The sequence below is a fragment of the Notolepis coatsorum genome, assembly GCF_963971535.1.
Source record: "Notolepis coatsorum genome assembly, chromosome: 11".
Lineage (NCBI taxonomy): Eukaryota > Metazoa > Chordata > Actinopteri > Aulopiformes > Paralepididae > Notolepis > Notolepis coatsorum.
Window position 1 is genome coordinate 43,712,905 of NC_140175.1, and position 19,488 is coordinate 43,732,392.

Sequence of the window (19,488 nt, forward strand, 5' to 3'; positions counted from 1 at the left end):
ACTGCATACACCCCTCTACATTGGAAATTACTTGAATGCAGCCACGCTGCTATACTTGGCTGTAGTCAGTGGGAAAGGCCCCGTCACGTCAGACATAATTGCTATTCTTGTCATGTGGAGAAACCCACAGAGATAGGCCTAGACCAAAACTAGGCCATAGCACATCATACCCAACAAATAAGACAGAAGTAGTGATGTCTTGTCATGGTGTCTTAGTGAAGGCTCTCTTGCATGTTAACTTGCACACATAGCTTTATAGGTTCATATACATGTATCACTTCATCAATGTTTCCCCTAGAACTTATTGTAGCTGTAGATGTTGAGGCAAATTTGCTTATGGAACCCAGGATCATCCCAGCTCTTATGGCTTGAACATGACTTTAAGATAATATAAAATGGGTCTTTATTAATCCCCTTGGGGGAATTCCGGGGCCATAGCAGAGCACAATGGGGGGGGGGGGGGGGGGGGGGGGGTACAGGCAGGGTATATCATGATACATAGGCCAAGTGTGCCGTCATATAGCCTATTTTATTTATTTTTAGCAGTAAACAAGACATATTATCATTTTCTTTAAAGGATAACTCCACTATTTTGGGAAATTAGCTTATTTAACATCTTCCCTGGAGTTAGACAAGAAGATACATACCTTTTTTGTCTCTGTGCGTGCATTTTAGCTTTGGGAATAGACGCTCCGTTAGCATAGCTTAGCTTCATCACTGGAAGTGAGGCAGGACAGTAGCCTTACAGTGCCTTACAGTGTATTGCAAGGTCTGACATTGACCAAACTTGATATGCATGACCTTGGTGGGCTCTAGGTCAACTCCTGCAAAGGGGGTCAATGTCAGACTTTGCAATCAAAAGTTAGGGGGCTAATAACCCTTGCCATAATTTCAGTGCACCCCCTAACTTTTGATTGCAAGGTCTGACATTGACCCCCTTTTCAGGAGTTGACCTAGAGCCCACCAAGGTCATGCATATCAAATTTGGTCAATGTCAGACCTTGCAATACACTGTAAGGCACTGTAAGGCTACTGTCCTGCCTCACTTCCAGTGATGAAGCTAAGCTATGCTAACGGAGCGTCTATTCCCAAAGCTAAAATGCACGCACAGAGACAAAAAAGGTATGTATCTTCTTGTCTAACTCCAGGGAAGATGTTAAATAAGCAAATTTCCCAAAATAGTGGAGTTCCCCTTTAATAGTGAGGGCACATTTCCAAAGGTGCTGAATGATGAAGGGGAAACACTGATCAATACTGTGCTTAATTTCCATTAGCTAGTCATCAACACATTCATTCCTTAAAATAAGTAAAAAGTGGGGCGGCTACGTGGCATAGTGGGCAAGGAGCTCGCCACGAATGCAGAGACGCTGGGCTCGCCTGTTCGAGCCCAGCGCTCCACATTGCTTTCAGTTTAGCTGGTCGTTAATACTAATACACATTGGCCGTATTAGGGGGTGGGAAACTGATGGGTGGAGATCGGGCGTTGTGGACAGCGACTCCTACAGGTCGGTTGGTGCGCCTGCGCAGTAGAATCAGGAAGTGTCGGGGGCAGCGTGAGCCTCCCACGCGTTACTCCTCGCCACTGAGAGATCGAGCTGCGCAGGTGAAAAGATGAGACTGCTGTTACCTCAAGTACCGGAGGGGACTTGTGCTATGTATGACTTAGTCCACATTGCAGCCGGCTTGTGGGAGGCAAGAAACAGCGTTCGTGACAGGGGAGGGTTGGATTGGATGATACGAAATTGGGATGGGAGAAAATATAGAAAATGGGAGAAAAAGTGGATAAAAAAAAAAAAAAAAAGTAAAAAGTGGTGACATATCTCTCTCTCCCTCTCACATAAAATTCAATCAGTAGGGACCTGTAGGGTGCTATGCAGGGAAGATTACAAACTTTCACTAATCTGCTAAACTATAGGTGTGATTTATGCATTTATTTTTCAAAACACTGCAATTGTGTTTCCTTTGCCAAGAGCTACTGTCTTGGCAGATTATTATATAGTATAGTATAGTATATATTATGCACACAGGGCATAATTAGAGCCATATGAAATCCGTTTTATTTTTTTCCAAATTCCATTTTATTTTTTTCCAAATTCCGTTTTTTCCGTTTTAATATTTCAGAATTCTGTATTTTGCTTTGTACGCTCATTTTACCATCAGAAATAGTGTCTAATAAGTGGGAATGAATAAATGTCCACAATTTAATAAGATATAACAGTCCATTTAATAGGGCTGTCTTAAATACTTCGAAGCTTCGTTCGATGGGCATGGGATTCTAATATGAAAATAAATTTTGATTATTAAAAAAAAAAATAATAATTATATATATTTTTGCAAAATCAACTCTGCCTCTTTGTTAACTACAACAAGCAATGCTGTTTGTTATTTAAGATGAGGTCGGACTCGGCACTGACAGATTTGTGTTCATTATGCTGCTTTTATAAAGCCTCAAATGACGGCTTACGATATTTCATGAAAGCAAAGTGTTTTTTTTGTCTAAGATTTTAAAAGGTTTAAACTTTACAGCACTGACAAAGTTGAACAAAGTGATGTACAAGTCCCAAAAAAAAAAAAAAAAAAAAAAAAAAAAAAAAAAATTATTTTTTATAGTTGATTCCATTTTTATTGCTCAATTCCGCGATTCCGTCCGCGATTCCGTGATCGCGGATTCCATATGGCTCTAGGCATAATGAATGGAATTACCCTGTTGATTCAGATTTAACTAGCCCCCACACAAATAAACATGCTCCTAACATTGATAGTATATAGTACTAAAAAGTATGTGGGGAAAAGCCACACAGTCTACCGTCTATTGTGTGTGTTGCATTCCAAAGGGGTCATAAACCTGTTAGAGTTACTGCCATTGTTGTCAAAAGATGTAAGTTGGTCCACTGTGGTTTAGTTTTCAGTACAAATTACAATGTGATATGACACAATTTTACGTCATTATCTTGTAATGCAATTGTCATGGTCCTATTTCATTCATATTCATATGTCTATTTTATTATTGTATTATTGCACAATCGATGCAGGCATGACCACCCGCATTTCACTGTATGCCCTGGTGTGTATGTGACAAATAAACCTCTTGAATCTTGAATCTCATTCAAAATGCTCTATTTTATTTAACATTTTAATACTGCTGCAAGGATTTTTTTTTTGTATTAACTTAAATGTACAGCATGTTATATGTCATTTTTACGTTATATATATAGGTCTATCGTGGATGACGGTAATAAAAATCCATACCAGTGCATGGATCCATGACAGTATACCTTCACATTCAGTATATACCTTCCAGCCCTACATACTCTGAAAAAAAGGCATACTGTATATTAAAAGATTGATCTCTGGTGCTATAGATAACATTCAGTACTTGAGACTTCTGGTTTGCGAAATTGTTGTTATTCACTATTTATTCAGCAACTGATCAGTAAGTACTAAGCAGATTTCACCATTGAAATCAGCGTTAATTGTATGTGATAGCCAGCTAGTGTTTCAGTCACTCAGTGGCATTTTGAGAAATTATAACATGATGTGCAGACCTCCAGTTTGAGAAATCACTAGAAATACACAACATGCAGACCTTCAGTTGGACAGCATAAATTCTGGACCAGGCAAAATTTTTTAAATGATTATTCACAATCATAATATTTTTTTGGGGGGGTAAAGCGATACTTTTATTTCACACCTTTCTAAAAGCTCTGTGGATGTTTTTTTTATAATTATTTTTATATATAAATATATTATCAATCGATATAGATATTGATATTGGGTATGGATCTTTTCTACATTTTTACCTGGCCCTAGTTAAAGTATGCATACAACTGTAGAATAAGGAAAGATGTGCATGCTCCTCTAACAGGTTGTGCCAACTCTGAGAACAGTTTGAAATGGAGACATTGGACAAAGTGCTAAAAACTGGGATTTTCATCTGTATTTTGTACTTTAAACCCCCTACTCCCACCATGGAAGAATAAGTTGTCTACAACAGACTATTTTCACAGCAGATATTTTGACTCATCATAGATGCGTAAACACAGGCATAACCATATACGTTGAATAATGGTCTATTGAGTTTGGTTACACAGATGTTTACCCATCTATGACAAAGTAAAAATGTCTGCTGTGAAAAGGGCCTATTCAGTGTACAAAGTACTGTATATTTATGGCCTGAAGCAAGAACAACGGCAGCTGACCGGGAGAAGTGGAAACTCTGTGAGGCCTTATGTGCCACTAGGCACGAAGTGGATCTAGGTAACATGTAACTGTAATTTAAGCATGTCATTACAGTCTGGCCACAAACAATTGATTGCACCGAGACACTTATGAGAGTAAACCCTACATTCTGCATTTTTCACACTTTGGCATTCCGTGCTAATGACAGTATTATAAAGCTGCTGTGATGTCAGGTGGGTCATGTGACACTATTGAGATGCTAGGGCAAGTGTACCAAGACCGGGGTAATGGCTAGAAGAAGACATCCACATTACAGTTGGCTCACATGACCCACCTGACGTCACAGCAGCTTTATGAAATTCTGCCATTGGTCATGCTCCTCTTCTGAGATTTAAAGGGTGACTTCACCAAAAAACAACTGCTGATTTATTTTGCACATAATCTCACACATCCTAAAACTCTACATGCATTTAGTTTGACAGTTATTGAGAGTACATTAGTTTGAATACGGCCACAAGTGATGTCATCAGGGACATTTAATCATTGTGTTGTGTTAATTACAGCTCTGTAAAATGATGTATATGAGAAAATAGGAATATCTAGTCTCATAGGGACTGCTACCTTATCATTTCATTGAGCTGTAATTAACACATGAGGATTCAATGTCCCCAATGATGGCCATATTCGAACTATTTTATTATCGTCACTCACTCACTCACTCAATATGGCAGAGTTTTGTCATGCCTAGCCCCTTTCGTGACTGTGATGCACGCCAACAAGGTTTTGGCCATGTGAAACCACAGTCACTTGCTTCTCAATAGCAAACCAAGCAATGTTGAGCATGAAGGACTGGTTCTGGCCGAACCATTCATTATACAAGTATCACAGAGAAATTACAAAGGTACTCACAGTTGCACGAGGATTTCGGACAAAAAAAAACTGGATGGTTTGAAAGCTCGGCGTTGCTAATAAACATTTTAAATATTTTTTATAAACGTGTAAACATCACCGAGGTCAGTGTTGCGTCAAAATGGCTTACTCTCTTCTTCCGCTTTGTGACATGCCGGAGCACTGTGATTGCTGGGCGCACCAGGTATGTCACAAAGCGGAAGAAGAGAAGAAGCCAATCACAGCGCTCCGGCATGTCACAAAGTGGAAGAAGAGAATAAGCCATTTTGACGCAACACTGACCTCGGTGATGTTTACACGTTTATAAAAATGATTTAAAATGTTTATTAGCAACGCCGAGCTTTCAAACCATCCCGTATTTTTGTCCGAAACCCTCGTGCAACTGTGAGTGAGAGTGAGTACCTTTGAAATTTCTCTGTGATACTTGTATAATGAACGGTTCGGCCAGAACCAGTCCTTCATGCTCAACATTGCTTGGTTTGCTATTGAGGAGAAAGTGACTGTGGTTTCACATGGCCAAAACCTTGTTGGCGTGCATCACAGTCACAAAAGGGGCTTGATTGATTGATTGAAAACTTTATTAACAGATTGCAGAATGGGTACAGTACAGTACAGCTCAATACATACAATTGTTAAGGGGATGCAGACCAGAGAAAGACTTTCGTCTTATTTACATTTTCAATTCATCATAACATATATGACATACACGACATACAGATAGACAGTACTGCTAGTCTGCTACATCTATACATTTATGACATATCAGATTTGCAAATACAGTACTGTTTGTGATACCAAAAGAGTCCAGAAAAGAGAGTATATACATTTGACGTGGAAACTGTACATTGGAGGGTAGGTGGGGTGGGACACTGTACAACTGTACAAGCAAAACTGTACATTGGAATATTGACAAAACCATACTTGGTCATTTACTGTACATTGGGTTGGGTTAGGACATTTACAGGGGCCAGTTTCGAATTGCAGTCTCCCGTAGGTGTTCTTTGAGTGTTTTTGAAAGTGGGTAGTGATTCACATTCCTTTACAGCTTTGGGTAGGACGTTCCACATTGATGTGGCATAATTGCGAAACGTGTTTAGTCCCTTGTTTGAGCCGAATCTGGGTTTAACATGATTTGTGGAGCTCCCTTTGGTGTTGTGATCGTGGTATTCACTGACCTTTGGGAAGTATTTTGACATGTACATGGGTACCTTGGTCGTGTAGTGTATCTTGTAGACCAGGCCCATTGCAAGTTGCTGTACTCTTGTCTACTCTAAGCAGCCATCCTAGTTTGCTATGTCATGCCCTGCACTGGAACCTACTGCCTGGCTTTGAATGTAAGTGTGCCTGTCATACTGTGTACAACTCGAAATGGTTGATTTCCCTGCAGTACTGCCACAGAGACAGATTATTGTATGTATTGCATTTAGGCGAAATTGTTCAGTCAATCAGTGGGGTTGTGATTCAGGGCTAGGGGGTCTAATCAGGTCGTTTAGAAGTCTTAAAATACTATTGTTTCACTCTGAACATGCCACTCACCTGATATCAGCCTTCTCCTCCGGTGTCATGGTCTGACTGTCCTGACAGTCTGTCCAGCCGACGAGGTGGGTGAGGAGTAGAGTCTTCAACACCACGCCGACACCAGGCAGCCAGCACGACGCCCGGCAAAGCCCAGGTCCCATTTGCCCCATTTGATCTCAATACTAAAATATCCAGAAAAACACCCTGTCCTGTCCTTCGCCAAAACACCCACACGCTCAAATCAATCAGTCCTAGCAGAAGCCCAGCTCTCCCCCCCATGAACACGGATCCTCATGTTTGGTCTTGTTGTTTTGTTCCACACAGTTCAAAGTTGAGAATTGGCTTCGCGTTAGCTAGCTAACAACAACCCAACACACACATCCCAGATCTCACCCATTAGATGATGATATGAAGGCCATCTGTAAATGCCACGACCTTACATATCGACGGGCAATGGAAGGTGACAATTCTAACTGAATTGTAAACTCAACATTAGCAAAGCGGCTAACGTTAGCTCTTTAAACTGCTCCTCCCACCACAGCTACCGTTAGTTTGTGAAGAAATCCAGGAGACGAATGGATCCCTGCCTGGTGGAAGATAATGCAGACAGACTCGTGGATTTCTTGTTGTTTGCATAAATAATCCGAGGGAATATCTTCTCTTGTGTACTAACACAGTACTGTTGTGTTAGCTAACTGTTCATCAACAAAGAGAGCAGCCAGGGAGGGTGTCCCACTTCCTATCGCTAGCTTGTTAGCCTCCCTAGCTGGACTCAATGTGTCCTAGCTATCAGTATGGAAAAGGGCAGAAAAGTTAAAGACCAGTGGTCTAACGTCGGCGTTCGTTCACCTGCTAACTTCAACAACACAGTCGATGACACTGACGTAGCTAAATGTATCTTCTATGAGTCCTTTTTTAAATTGAAACTGATCCTTTGCTTTGAAGGCAGGTGCTGAGCTGTCACTCCTCACCCAAGAAGCACAGAGGCGTGACGTGTTTCCGGGGAGGTTCAGTGGTATTAAAGGGGATGCAGAATGCACGCAATAAGTTATAATAATAATAATAATTATTGAAAAGGTCTGGGTTTATAAAGTCGTATTTGGGGGCAATTGACCAATGGTTTGCTTTCAACCCATGAACTCCTTCCTCTCTCACCTTTTTATATATATATTTTTATTGTAAAACTGTATTGTATTGTATTGTTTGTTTTGTAAAATGTCTTTGGCATTAGGAAAAGCGCTATATAAATCTGATGTATTATTATTAGGAATGGTAGGCTTTTTTAAATGTTTCTCATCTGGGTAAGAGTTTCTTATCTGGGTAAGAGTGCTCTCGACCACTCTTAGAACTTGGTCTTGCCTGAGAGAAAAGCAACAATAAGAAAACATTGCTGAATCCCAGGTAACCGTAAGAACAAAATAAGAGGAAATGCTAGTTAAGAACGAAATCTTCATGAATGAAGCGATATATTTGAGATCAATCAAGAGTTTTTTTCCAATGGTCAACTGTTCTGGAATGTATACTTGAAAGTACTGCGTTTTACTTTTACCTCGAAAGCGCTTGAGTTTACAAAAGGTCCTGCTTTGAGCTATATATATATTCCTAAAATTGCTGCACTTTGTTAAAAATTGCATTGATCTGTTGGTCTGTGTAGTAGCTAATACAGGATTTTGCTTCTTAAACATATGTATAATGTATATTCATTGATTCCCCTGTCTCGAACGCTGTTAGGCCATGCCTCCCACTGGCCGAAAAACATATGTTTAAGATATTGTTTAAGATATATCAACAAGACTCAACATGACGTTCGTCAGCAAGGTGGCAGAATATTGTAGAGTGAACGATTGTGGGTCATGCGCATGCGTGCGCAAGCGCAGGAGCGCTGGCAGCAGAATTCGAGGAAGAGTAGAATTTTGCAGAACACCGGCTGCAATGTGGACCAAGCTTTGCATCACGTGTACCCTCCGCGTTTATGCCAAACGCAATGCAGTTCGGTTTCCGGGTTCCTCTGATTGGCCGCGACGCCCACGTGACCCGCACTAGCACGCCCCCTTATCCACCGCTGCCGCTACAGCTCGCCTGTGTGTTGGGCCAGGAAGCGAGCGTCAAAGCCGCTCTGCCGCTCGTGCTGCAACACACAGGCGAGCTGTAGCGGCAGCGGTGGATAAGGGGGCGTGCTAGCGCGGGTCACATGGGCGTCGCGGCCAATCAGAGGAACCCGGAAACCGAACTGCGTTGCGTTTGGCATAGACGCGTCCCCTCCGGTACACAAGGAGGCAGCCGTCGCATCTTTTCACCTGCACAGCGCGATCTCTCAGTGGCGAGGAGTAGCACGTCCTGATTCTGCTGCGCAGGCGCACCAACCGACCTGTAGGAGTCGCTGTCCACAACGTCCGATCCCGACCCACCAGCTTCCCACCCCTAACACTGCCAATTGTGTTAGTATGAACGACCAGCCAAGCTCAAGTTCAAGTTTCAAGTTTCTTTATTAGTTGTCATACAGAAGTACAGAATACTTTTATACAAAATGCTTCTTTCTGTTACGCTCCAGAGACTGTGCTAGACAAAAATAGATAAGTATAAAATAAAATAAGTATAGCAAGTAAAAAATAGAAGTCACGTACGTGGACACAAGTGTTCAGTATGTACATATGTACAATGTTCAATGCAGAGTAGAAGTAACTGAGTTACCATACAATATACTATACAATATGCTAATATACAATATACTGTATAGTGTTTCAAGTTTCTTTAATAGTTGTCATACAGAAGTACAGAATACTTTTATACAAAATGCTTCTTACTGTTACGCTCCAGAGACTGTGCAAGACAAGATAAGTATGAAATAAAATAACATAGTATAGCATGTAAATTAGAAGTAAAAAAATGAGGTCACAGTGTTCAGTATAGACATATGTACAATGTTCGATGCATAATAGACGTAACTGAGTTACCATATAACAATATACTATGCAGTGTACTAATATACAATACTATATAGTGCAAAGCAGAAATGGGATGAGGTACAATTTAGGTACAATTTACAGTAAGGTGTAATGAGGTATGGGTTGTAGTGCAAATTCTTTACCAATAAATATAAAGTGTGTTTAGGTGTTCTAAAGTGTGTAAAGTGGGTGCTGCAGTGAGTTGTTTGTTTAAGTGAGTGTGTGCGTGTGGATGTGTGTGCTGTGAGTGCATTTGATGGTTGTTACATAGTGTTATTGTTCGTTGAGCATCCTGATGGCCTGGGGATAGAAGCTTCTTCTGAGTCTTTCTGTGCTTGCCATGAGACTCCGGTATCGCTTGCCTGACCGCAGCAGTTCAAAGAGGCAGTTGTTTGGGTGGCTGGAGTCTTATAATTCTCTTAGCCTTACCCATGCACCGCTTGTTGTAAATGTTCTGGAGAGTGGGAAGCCCCCCTCCAATTGTGTGTTCGGCTGAACGGGCCGCGTGAATATTAAAGGCAACCAACTTGTGTTCAGCTTTTCGTTCAGCGTTTCTCTGATTGGCCACACGGCCAATCAATCAATCCACTAGCACACGCCCTTGCGGCAAGAGAGACGCGAGCGCTGGTCGAACCAGCGGTGTTCTGTTGTGTGACTGTACTACAGCGGTGTTCTGTTGTGTGACTGTACTAAACTCTTCCACCACATGACCGACATTTGACATACAGTACACCTCCTATCTATGTTGGGATTATGTTTGGTCATGACAAAACAATAAAAATCGCTACTGTTAGTAATGCTGCCACCACCCACTTCAATGACAGAGCTCTCATATTTGCGAATGCATAAACTATATCTTAAATTATGGCGATGTGTCTAATATGGCTGTCGCGAAGTCATTGATAAGCGACAGCCATATTAGACACATAGCCATAATTTAAGATATAGTTTATGCATTCGCAAAATATGAGAGCCGCTGTCATTGAAGGGCTTCTACAACGGAGGAACGGCCGTTGCTGCTGCTGGAGCTGAACCGAGTCAAGCCGCGGGCGGCGCACGGAAGCCGGGGATAAACCACCGCGTCGCCCCGCTGCGCTTCAGGCTCAGCAGCCTCCACGGGCGAAATAACATATAACGTTACAGTTCCACACTGATGTACAGTGAGTGTCTAATATGGCTGTCGCAAAGTCATGCCTCTCCCTCTGAAAGCCCATCCACGCTGTGTATCATAGAGACATAGAGCACTGGGTTTTATTACTGGAGATATATTTCTCACTCACCATTGTATTTTGCGCCATCTGACAATAGATAGAGACATAGAGCACTGGGTTTTATCACTGGAGATATATTTCTCACTCACCATTGTATTTTGCACCATCTGACAATATCATAATGATGTGTTTTCTATATTATATCCACAATCATTCATCTAAAAAATTGTATGGGCTTTGATTAAACATGTAACCTACACCTACTGTAACTTACTGTACCTCTGCTTCCTACAGCACAGCAGGTAATGGCGTTAATCAATGGAACGCGAAACATAATAACGTTACGCTTTCTAGTTCAGCGCATTTCATAACTGTATGGGCTTTGTTTATACACAAGTGAATCTGGTAGTTGGTTGTTAAAAACGCGAAACATAATAACGTTACGCTTTCTAGTTCAGCGCATTTCATAACTGTATGGGCTTTGTTTATACACAAGTGAATCTGGTAGTTGGTTGTTAAAAACGTGAAACATAATAACGTTACGCTTTCTAGTTCAGCGCATTTCATAACTGTATGGGCTTTGTTTATACACGAGTGAATCTGGTAGTTGGTTGTTAAAAACGCGAAACATAATAACGTTACGCTTTCTAGTTCAGCGCATTTCATAACTGTATGGGCTTTGTTTATACACGAGTGAATCTGGTAGTTGGTTGTTAAAAACGCGAAACATAATAAAACGCGAAACATAATAACGTTACGCTTTCTAGTTCAGCGCATTTGCAGCCCAACACAAGTGCGTTGGTACAGCAGCCCAACTCAAGTGCGTTGGTACACAAGTTGGTTGCCCGCGCTGCCGCTCGCTTGCTCCTTGGATTTCATTTGGGACGTGGGACGACTGCCGCTTGCCTGCGCGTGGGGGCGCGGCCAATCAGAGAAAAGCCGAACACAAGTTGGTTGCCTTTAATATTCACGCGAACGGGCCACTCTCTGTAGTCTGCTACGGTCTTGTGCTGTGCTATTCCCAAACCAGGAGGTGATATTGCCAGTCAGTATGCTCTCTATTGTGCATGAGTAGAAGTTCTTAAGGATCTTCTGACTGACTTGGAACTTCCTTAGGCGCCTGAGGAAGTAGAGGCGTTGCCGTGCCTTCTTCACAACACTGTCAATGTGTGTGGTCCATGTCAAGTCCTCGGATATGTGGATTCCGAGGTACTTGAAACTGTTCACTCTCTCAACCGGTGCCCCGTCGATGCTGAGGGGGCTGTAGTCCCTGACCCCCGACCTCCTGAAGTCCACAATCATCTCTTGTACTTAATATTCGGCCACCCAGTACACGGCATAAATATATTATCATGAACACTCTCAGTGTCAGTCAGTCAGTATGTGTATGATGGCGCCGCTCCGATCGGCTGCCTCTCTGTTCGCTCCGTCGAGACTGTGTTTACTTTTGTTAATATTTATAGTTTTTAGAGTTTTGTGCGTACCAACTGTTGGTGCATTTAATGTATATGACCGTCAGTCACTCATAGACATTGGATTACGGGAAACTTACCAACTGGATTACTCGCTGGATCAGCTTTCCGAACCACATCAATGGCCTGAAGAAATTCTCCGGAGACTAGGACCAGACCCTTTGTTCCCAGAGCCCAGGAAAAGACGACGAGGAAAGAGGGCTGGGATCCGAAACAGGCTGAGATCCAGACGCCACCGCACACCACTGCCCAGTATATTGCTAGCCAATGTACAATCAATAGACAATAAACTGGATGACATCCGAGCAAGGATTCAATATCAAAGAGACGTTAGGGACTGCAATGTCCTTTGCTTCACCGAAACATGGCACACACCGGAGGTTCCAGATCACGCGATTCAACCAGCGGATCACTTCTTTATCCATCGCAAAGATAGGTCATCAGAGTCCGGTAAACAACGTGGAGGAGGTATTGCCTTCATGTTTAACAAAAATTGGAGTGATCCAACGAACGTGAAGGAATTATCCAACCACTGCTCCCCAGAACTGGAATATATAACCATCAAGTGTCGTCCTTTCTTCCTCCCGAGGGAGTTAACGGCGATCGTCCTGATCGGAGTGTATATTCCACCGCAAGCCAGCAACAAGGTTGCGCTCTCCAGACTACACGACGAGGTAAATAGAATACAAGTGGCTAACGTTAACGCCGCCATTTTAGTACTGGGAGATTTCAATAGCGCCAATCTGAGAAAGGTATTGCCCGACTTCTATCAGCATGTGACTTGCAACACCAGAGGCGGTAACATCCTAGATCACTGTTACACGCAATTTAAAGGTGGCTACAAGGCTCATTCTGATAGTGGCTTCGGTAAGTCAGATCACGCATCAATTTTTCTTTCACCAAAGTATAGACAGAGAATTAAAAGTACTCCCGTAGTCTCGCGAGAGGTGCAGAAATGGGATGTGACGTCAGAGGATACGATCCGGTCAGTGTTTCACAACACAGACTGGAATGTGTTCCGCGACACAGATAACATTAATGCCTACACGGAGACAGTGCTGGACTATGTTTGTACTAGGGTGAAAGAAACAATCCCCACTACCAAAATGAAAGTTTACCCAAATCAAAAACCCTGGGTAGACAAATCCGTCCGTGAAGCTCTGAGAGAGCGCACCAAAGCATACAACGACGGCCTAGAGGCAGGCAACATGAATGACCACAAGGTGGCGCGATACAACGTAAGGAGGACTGTGTCAGAGGCCAAACGACGCTACAGGGATAAAATTGAACTCCAGTTTGAACAAGCTGACTCTAGAGCTATGTGGCAGGGGCTCAAAACGATGACAGACTACAAAGGCGCCTCCCTCAAACTGAACAGTGACATCTCCTTAGCAAATGACCTCAATACCTTCTATGCGAGGTTTGATGCTGGTAATAACAACACCAGCTCACAAGCCTCGGCAATGGGGGGGGGGGGGTCGGCTGCTGATGGAGGCGCAGTGTTCAGGGTAACAGAGCATGAGGTGAGGCGGACCTTTAAAAAAGTGAATATCAGGAAGGCAGCAGGTCCAGACGGCATCCCCGGCCGCGTCCTAAAAGTCTGTGCCGACCAACTGGCCCCAGTATTCACTGACATATTTAACCTGTCCTTAGAACAGGCTGTCATCCCCACCTGCCTGAAGAAGTCCACTATTATCCCTGTACCCAAAAAATCCAAGCCTGCTTGCCTCAACGACTACCGCCCTGTAGCTCTCACCTCCATAGCCATGAAGTGCTTCGAGAAGCTAGTAAAGGGCTACATCTGCTCCTCCCTCCCCATCAACATGGACCCCCTGCAATTTGCATACCGCCCCAACAGGTCCACGGAGGACGCCATATCCCATGTGCTGCACACAGCAGCATCACACCTGGACAAGAGGCAGGGGAACTATGTGAGAATGCTATTCATCGACTACAGCTCGGCATTCAATACCATAGTCCCCTCCATACTCATAGCCAAGCTCAGGGACCTGGGCTTGGGCTATGACCTCTGCCAGTGGGTCTTGGACTTCCTGACTGGCAGACCCCAGGTGGTGAGAGCAGGCAACTGCACCTCCTCATCCATCACCCTCAACATAGGGGCCCCCCAGGGCTGTGTTCTGAGTCCCCTCCTCTACTCCCTGTACACACACGACTGTGTGGCTCAGCGGAGTAGCAATACAATCGTCAAATTTGCTGACGACACAGTGGTGGTGGGCCTGATCTCTGCCAACGACGAGAGGGCCTACCTGGAAGAGGTCAAGGTCCTGGCGGGATGGTGCCAGGAAAACAGCCTCTCCCTGAACGTCAGCAAAACAAAGGAGATGATTGTGGACTTCAGGAGGTCGGGGGTCAAGGACTACAGCCCCCTCAGCATCGACGGGGCACCGGTTGAGAGAGTCAACAGCTTCAAGTACCTCGGAGCCTACATATCCGAGGACTTGACATGGACCACACACATTAACAGTGTGGTGAAGAAGGCACGACAACGCCTCTACTTCCTCAGGCGCCTAAGGAAGTTCCAAGTCAGCCAGAAGATCCTTAAGAACTTCTACTCATGTACAATAGAGAGCATCTTGACCGGCAACATCACCTCCTGGTTTGGGAATAGCACTGCAAAAGACCGAAGCAGACTACAAAGAGTGACACGTGCAGCCGAACGCACAATTGGAGGGGGGCTCCCCACCCTCCAGAACATTTACTACAAGCGTTGCAAGGGCAAGGCTAAGAGAATCATTAAAGACTCCAGTCACCCGAACAACTGCCTCTTTGAACTGCTGCGGTCAGGCAAGCGATACCGGAGTCTCAAGGCGAGCACAGAAAGACTCAGAAGTAGCTTCTATCCCCAGGCCATCAGGCTGCTAAACGAACAATGAATGAACACTACACAACAACAACCACCAAACGCACATAGCACACACATCCACACGCACACACTCACTTTAAACAAACACACTGTAGCACCCACTCCACACACTTTATAGCACACACCCACTTTAAACAAACACACTGTAGCACCCACTCCCCACACTTTATATTTATGGATGAAGGATTGCACTACAACTCGTACACCTTACTGTAAATTGTACCTAAAATTGTACCTCATCCCATTTCTGCTTTGCACTAGATAGTACTGTACATTAGTACACTGCATAGTATTGTGTATTGTATATTATATGGTAACTCAGAACATTGTACATATGTCTATACCGAACACTGTGACCTCATTCTCTTCTTCTAAATTCATGCTATATTATGTTATTATGTTATTTGATACTATCTTGTCTAGCACAGTCTCTGGAGCGTAACAGTAAGAAGCATTTTGTATGAAAGTATTCTGTACTTCTGTATGACAACTATTAAAGAACTTGAACTTGAACTTGAACTCACGTAGATGAAATGGATCCAACACAAATGTACGAATTAGAAACAGGTCTTTATTTCCTACACAGCGATGGTGTGTAGAATAAGCACTTAATCACTTAATTACATTTATGAATTGAAATAGTATGCACTTTTATGGCAAGGAGTATTCGTCGGTATATCAATAGATAATGTCCAATCTCTGAAGGCGCAGGCGGTAAATATACGACCTGGAATAGTTAAGGAATAACAGCAATGATACTTTAATGATTATAGGCTGGATACACTAGAGGGGGTTAATCCGGTCGCTTGTAAGCCGACAGGAGTAGGAGGGGGGGGGGGGTAGAATCCAGCTGCCTCGTCCGGCCAAGGGTATCCCAGGTGAACCCACTGTAGTGCCGTTCAATGCGCCGGCGATCCTTGGACCACAGATGAAAGCAGGTGGACTCTTTGTGGGCCGGCTCTCTCCGGTCCACGGGGGAGAGATGTGGAGAGACCTCGTCTTGCAGAGCGTCTCCTCACCTTGCGTCCTCTCCAGGGGGGGGGGTTCCAACACACGGTAGTGTCGGGGGTCTTTATCCATAGAATAATCAAAGTATCCAAAGCATAATCCGTGCCTGGGAAGGCGGGCTGTCGTCGGTAGAATAATCCGGTATACAGGTCCACTCGCTCGTCGGCTCTGGGGCTCCTCGGGTGCAGCTTCACATAGGGTCAACCACCCTGGGTAAGCAGCCAGTTCTCTGCCCGAAACGATGGGGTACTGACTACGGTAGTATTCTCACCGCACGAAGCACTATATATTAACAGACTATTATTAGCTTAATAGACTACGTCCAACTCGACGATATAGTGCCAAATATGACTATTCAAATATTAATATACACGATGTCTCAATACCGATGGTAGGCCGAACTTGGCCTTACTCCCACACGTGGCATCGCGGGGAGGCTTTACGTCTGTGACTCTATTGGAGGGTAAGAAACTGGACTGAAAAGAAAGTCCTACTTTAGTAGCGCAGTATATATACGCACTATGAACAAATAGTCCCATTAGTGGTGCGGTAGCCAAATTCCTACGCGGAACTAGGACTTGTTCGTACATGTCGAGCGGTACGTTTGAACTGGGTCTGAGGGGTATGGCAGCCTGGCACCAAGGTCTCGACCAATAGTAGAATGGAGACTATTATGGGATGTTCAGTAGGCTAGAATGGATATTCAATGCATATTGTACAAGGAATATACAAGGGATATCAGGGAATATTAGAGAATATACAAATACAATTAAATATATATATATAAATAAATATATATATTCGGTTTAATCTGGCCCTTCACAACAGCCACCCCCTGAATAGGTCCCAGACCTAATCAGTTAAACGGAGACAGATTAATCGCGTTGTCTATTTACACATAAGGGTTTGCTGTAGGGGTCAGTCAACTTCACAAAGTCATAGGGTTGTAGGGTCATGGTCATCATCGATTGTGTCTGGGAGTCGAGGCAGTTCTATGAGCCTTGCCACGGGACGGGTGTAAGTGCGACCCTGGACGAGCACTTCAGCTGCTCGGACCTTGCCGTCGGCACCGGTGATCACTTTGCTTACGCGGCCGGCCGGCCACATAGCTCTGGGCAGTGATTGATCAATAATCATGACGACTGTTCCTTCTGTCAAATTGTCTCTCTCCTTTACCCACTTCTGGCGGGTCTGTAGAGACGGTAGGTAGTGCAGTAGGAAACTGTTCCAAAACTTGTCGGCTAATACTTGGCTGTACCTCCACATTCGTCGGCCGTTCGCTTCTTCAGGCCGGTACATTGTCTGGGGTAATGTGGGATCTAGCCGCCCCATCAGGAGTGTGTTGGGGGTAACTGGGTCGATATCCGCCACATCACTGGAGACATATCCGAGGGGCTTCGAGTTAAGTACTCCCTCAATCTCCGTGAGGAATGTTTCTGCTCCTGCGTGATGTACATCCTCATCGTATTTCTTTATAATCAGCTCTGTGACCTTGTGTCGACTGTTCAATACGATCGGGTATTTAATGTCATCCGGTAGATTGGGGGCTCTGCGTAGGCGACCACCCACTCTGATGAGGGTGTGAGCGTCGCTCTCGGGGGCCAGGTGAATTAATCTGCTGTCGGATGGGACGGGCTTTCCTCCCTGTAGACAGGCCAATTCATCGGGGAACGAGTCTCTCTGGGCTCGCTGCAGTAGAAGCAATTCTGCTTCCTCGTAGTTAGCTGCTGACATATCAGCGGGGGACTTGCACTCCGGGTGGTACCGCAGGAATGTTCTTTGTTGTGCACTCTCTATGGACGTGCAATCGTCTATGCTAGGGTCGGTGGAGGCTACGGTGCTCAATCCACAGAACACAGACTTCTTAATTTCCACCTCCTCTGGACTTGCTTCCCTCGGGATAGGCATGGGCCACTGTCCTTCCGGGAGTCTTAGGAATGCGGGGCCGTCACTGTAGACATTGCGACGGGTGAGGTCATCCAGGGGCATCCCCCGGGTGATGACGTCAGCTGGGTTCTGTTTTGTATCAACGTAGCGCCACTCTGTTTCTCCGGTTAACTCTTCGGTTAAGTCTTGAATCTCGGTGACTCTGACTCCCACGAAGACTTTGTACTTGCATGAGTCCGATTTGATCCAGGCGAGTACCGTCGTGGAATCTGACCACAGGATTGTTCTAGACACCGGTATGGTGAGCTCACGTTGGATGAGCGTGGCTAGGTGCGCTCCGGCTAGGGCTGCGCAGAGCTCTAGACGTGGGATCGATTGTTGCTTGCGTGGGGCTATTCTCGAGCGGGCGAGGACAAATGCTGTGTAGATCTCTCCCCCCTGGTCTTGGGCCCGCAAGTAGGCTACTGATCCGTATGCGACCTCTGAGGCGTCACTGAAGACGTGTAAGTCCATTTTACATGTCTCTGGCCTCACCGTGGGTGGGAAGTAGCTTCGGCGCATATTAACGCCTGGGAGTGAGTGGAGCTCCATCTCCCACTCTCTCCAGGTGGATGCAAGGTGCGCGGGAATGGGGTCGTCCCAGCCCTGGTCCTTGTCCCACAATGCTCGTACAATCATTTTTGCCCTGGTGGTGTACGGTAGAATACATCCTAGCGGGTCATATTGTCGGGCGAGTGTTGTGTACACACTCCGTCTGGTGGTCGGCGCCGCCGCCGGCCCTCCCTGCTCCGCAGTCAGGGGCTTGTGTCTGTAGTGAAGCGAATCTGTTTTGAATCGCCACACCAATCCCAGGGTCATCTCCTGGGCTTCTCCCGGGATTGTAGCCATCCAGGTCTCGCTGCTGGCTGCCTTGTCCTCGGAGGAGAGGCTGCGCAGGACTTGCGGATCGCTGCTGGCCCACTGCCTGAGATCAAAGCCGCCTTTGATCAATGAGGCGCGGAGTTTAATCAGGAGAGCCTCGGCTTCTTCCTGGGTTGAAAGGCTTTGTAGACAGTTGTCTACGTAGAAGCTGTTCTTTACGCTGTGTCGGACCTCTTCGTCCGCTGCTGGGTCCTCTGCTACATGTTTCTGTAGTGCAAATGTCGCACAGCAGGGGCTGCACGTCGTTCCGAAGGGGAGGACTTCCCATTGGTAGATGGCTGGGTGCTCATCTCCTGGCTTCTCTCTCCATAGGAACCGTAACAGGGGCTTGTCCGCCTCTACTAATCTCACCTGCAGGAACATTCCTTTAATGTCCCCGCTGATGGCCACCTTTTCCTGGCGGAAGCGGAGTAGAACGCCGAGTAGGGAGGGGCCGAGTGTGGGACCGGGCAGTAACTCTTTATTCAGATTTTGGGATCCGATCTGGTAGCTGCAGTTAAATACTATGCGGTCTTTACCGTTGTGATGGACCTTGTGGTGGGGCACGTACCACG

General features: G+C 45.0%; 1 protein-coding gene across 1 annotated transcript in view; it reads right to left on the minus strand.

Moving 5' to 3' along the window:
• The window catches only part of LOC311236348 (ER degradation-enhancing alpha-mannosidase-like protein 3), a 42,062-nt gene extending 34,494 nt beyond the window's left edge, over positions 1–7,568 (minus strand). The window contains exon 1 of the mRNA XM_084323997.1: positions 6,625–7,568. Coding sequence (XP_084180123.1) covers positions 6,625–6,776 — 152 coding nt within the window. The 5' untranslated portion in view covers positions 6,777–7,568. The remainder of the gene's footprint in view (positions 1–6,624) is intronic.
• Positions 7,569–19,488: the final 11,920 nt, after the last annotated feature.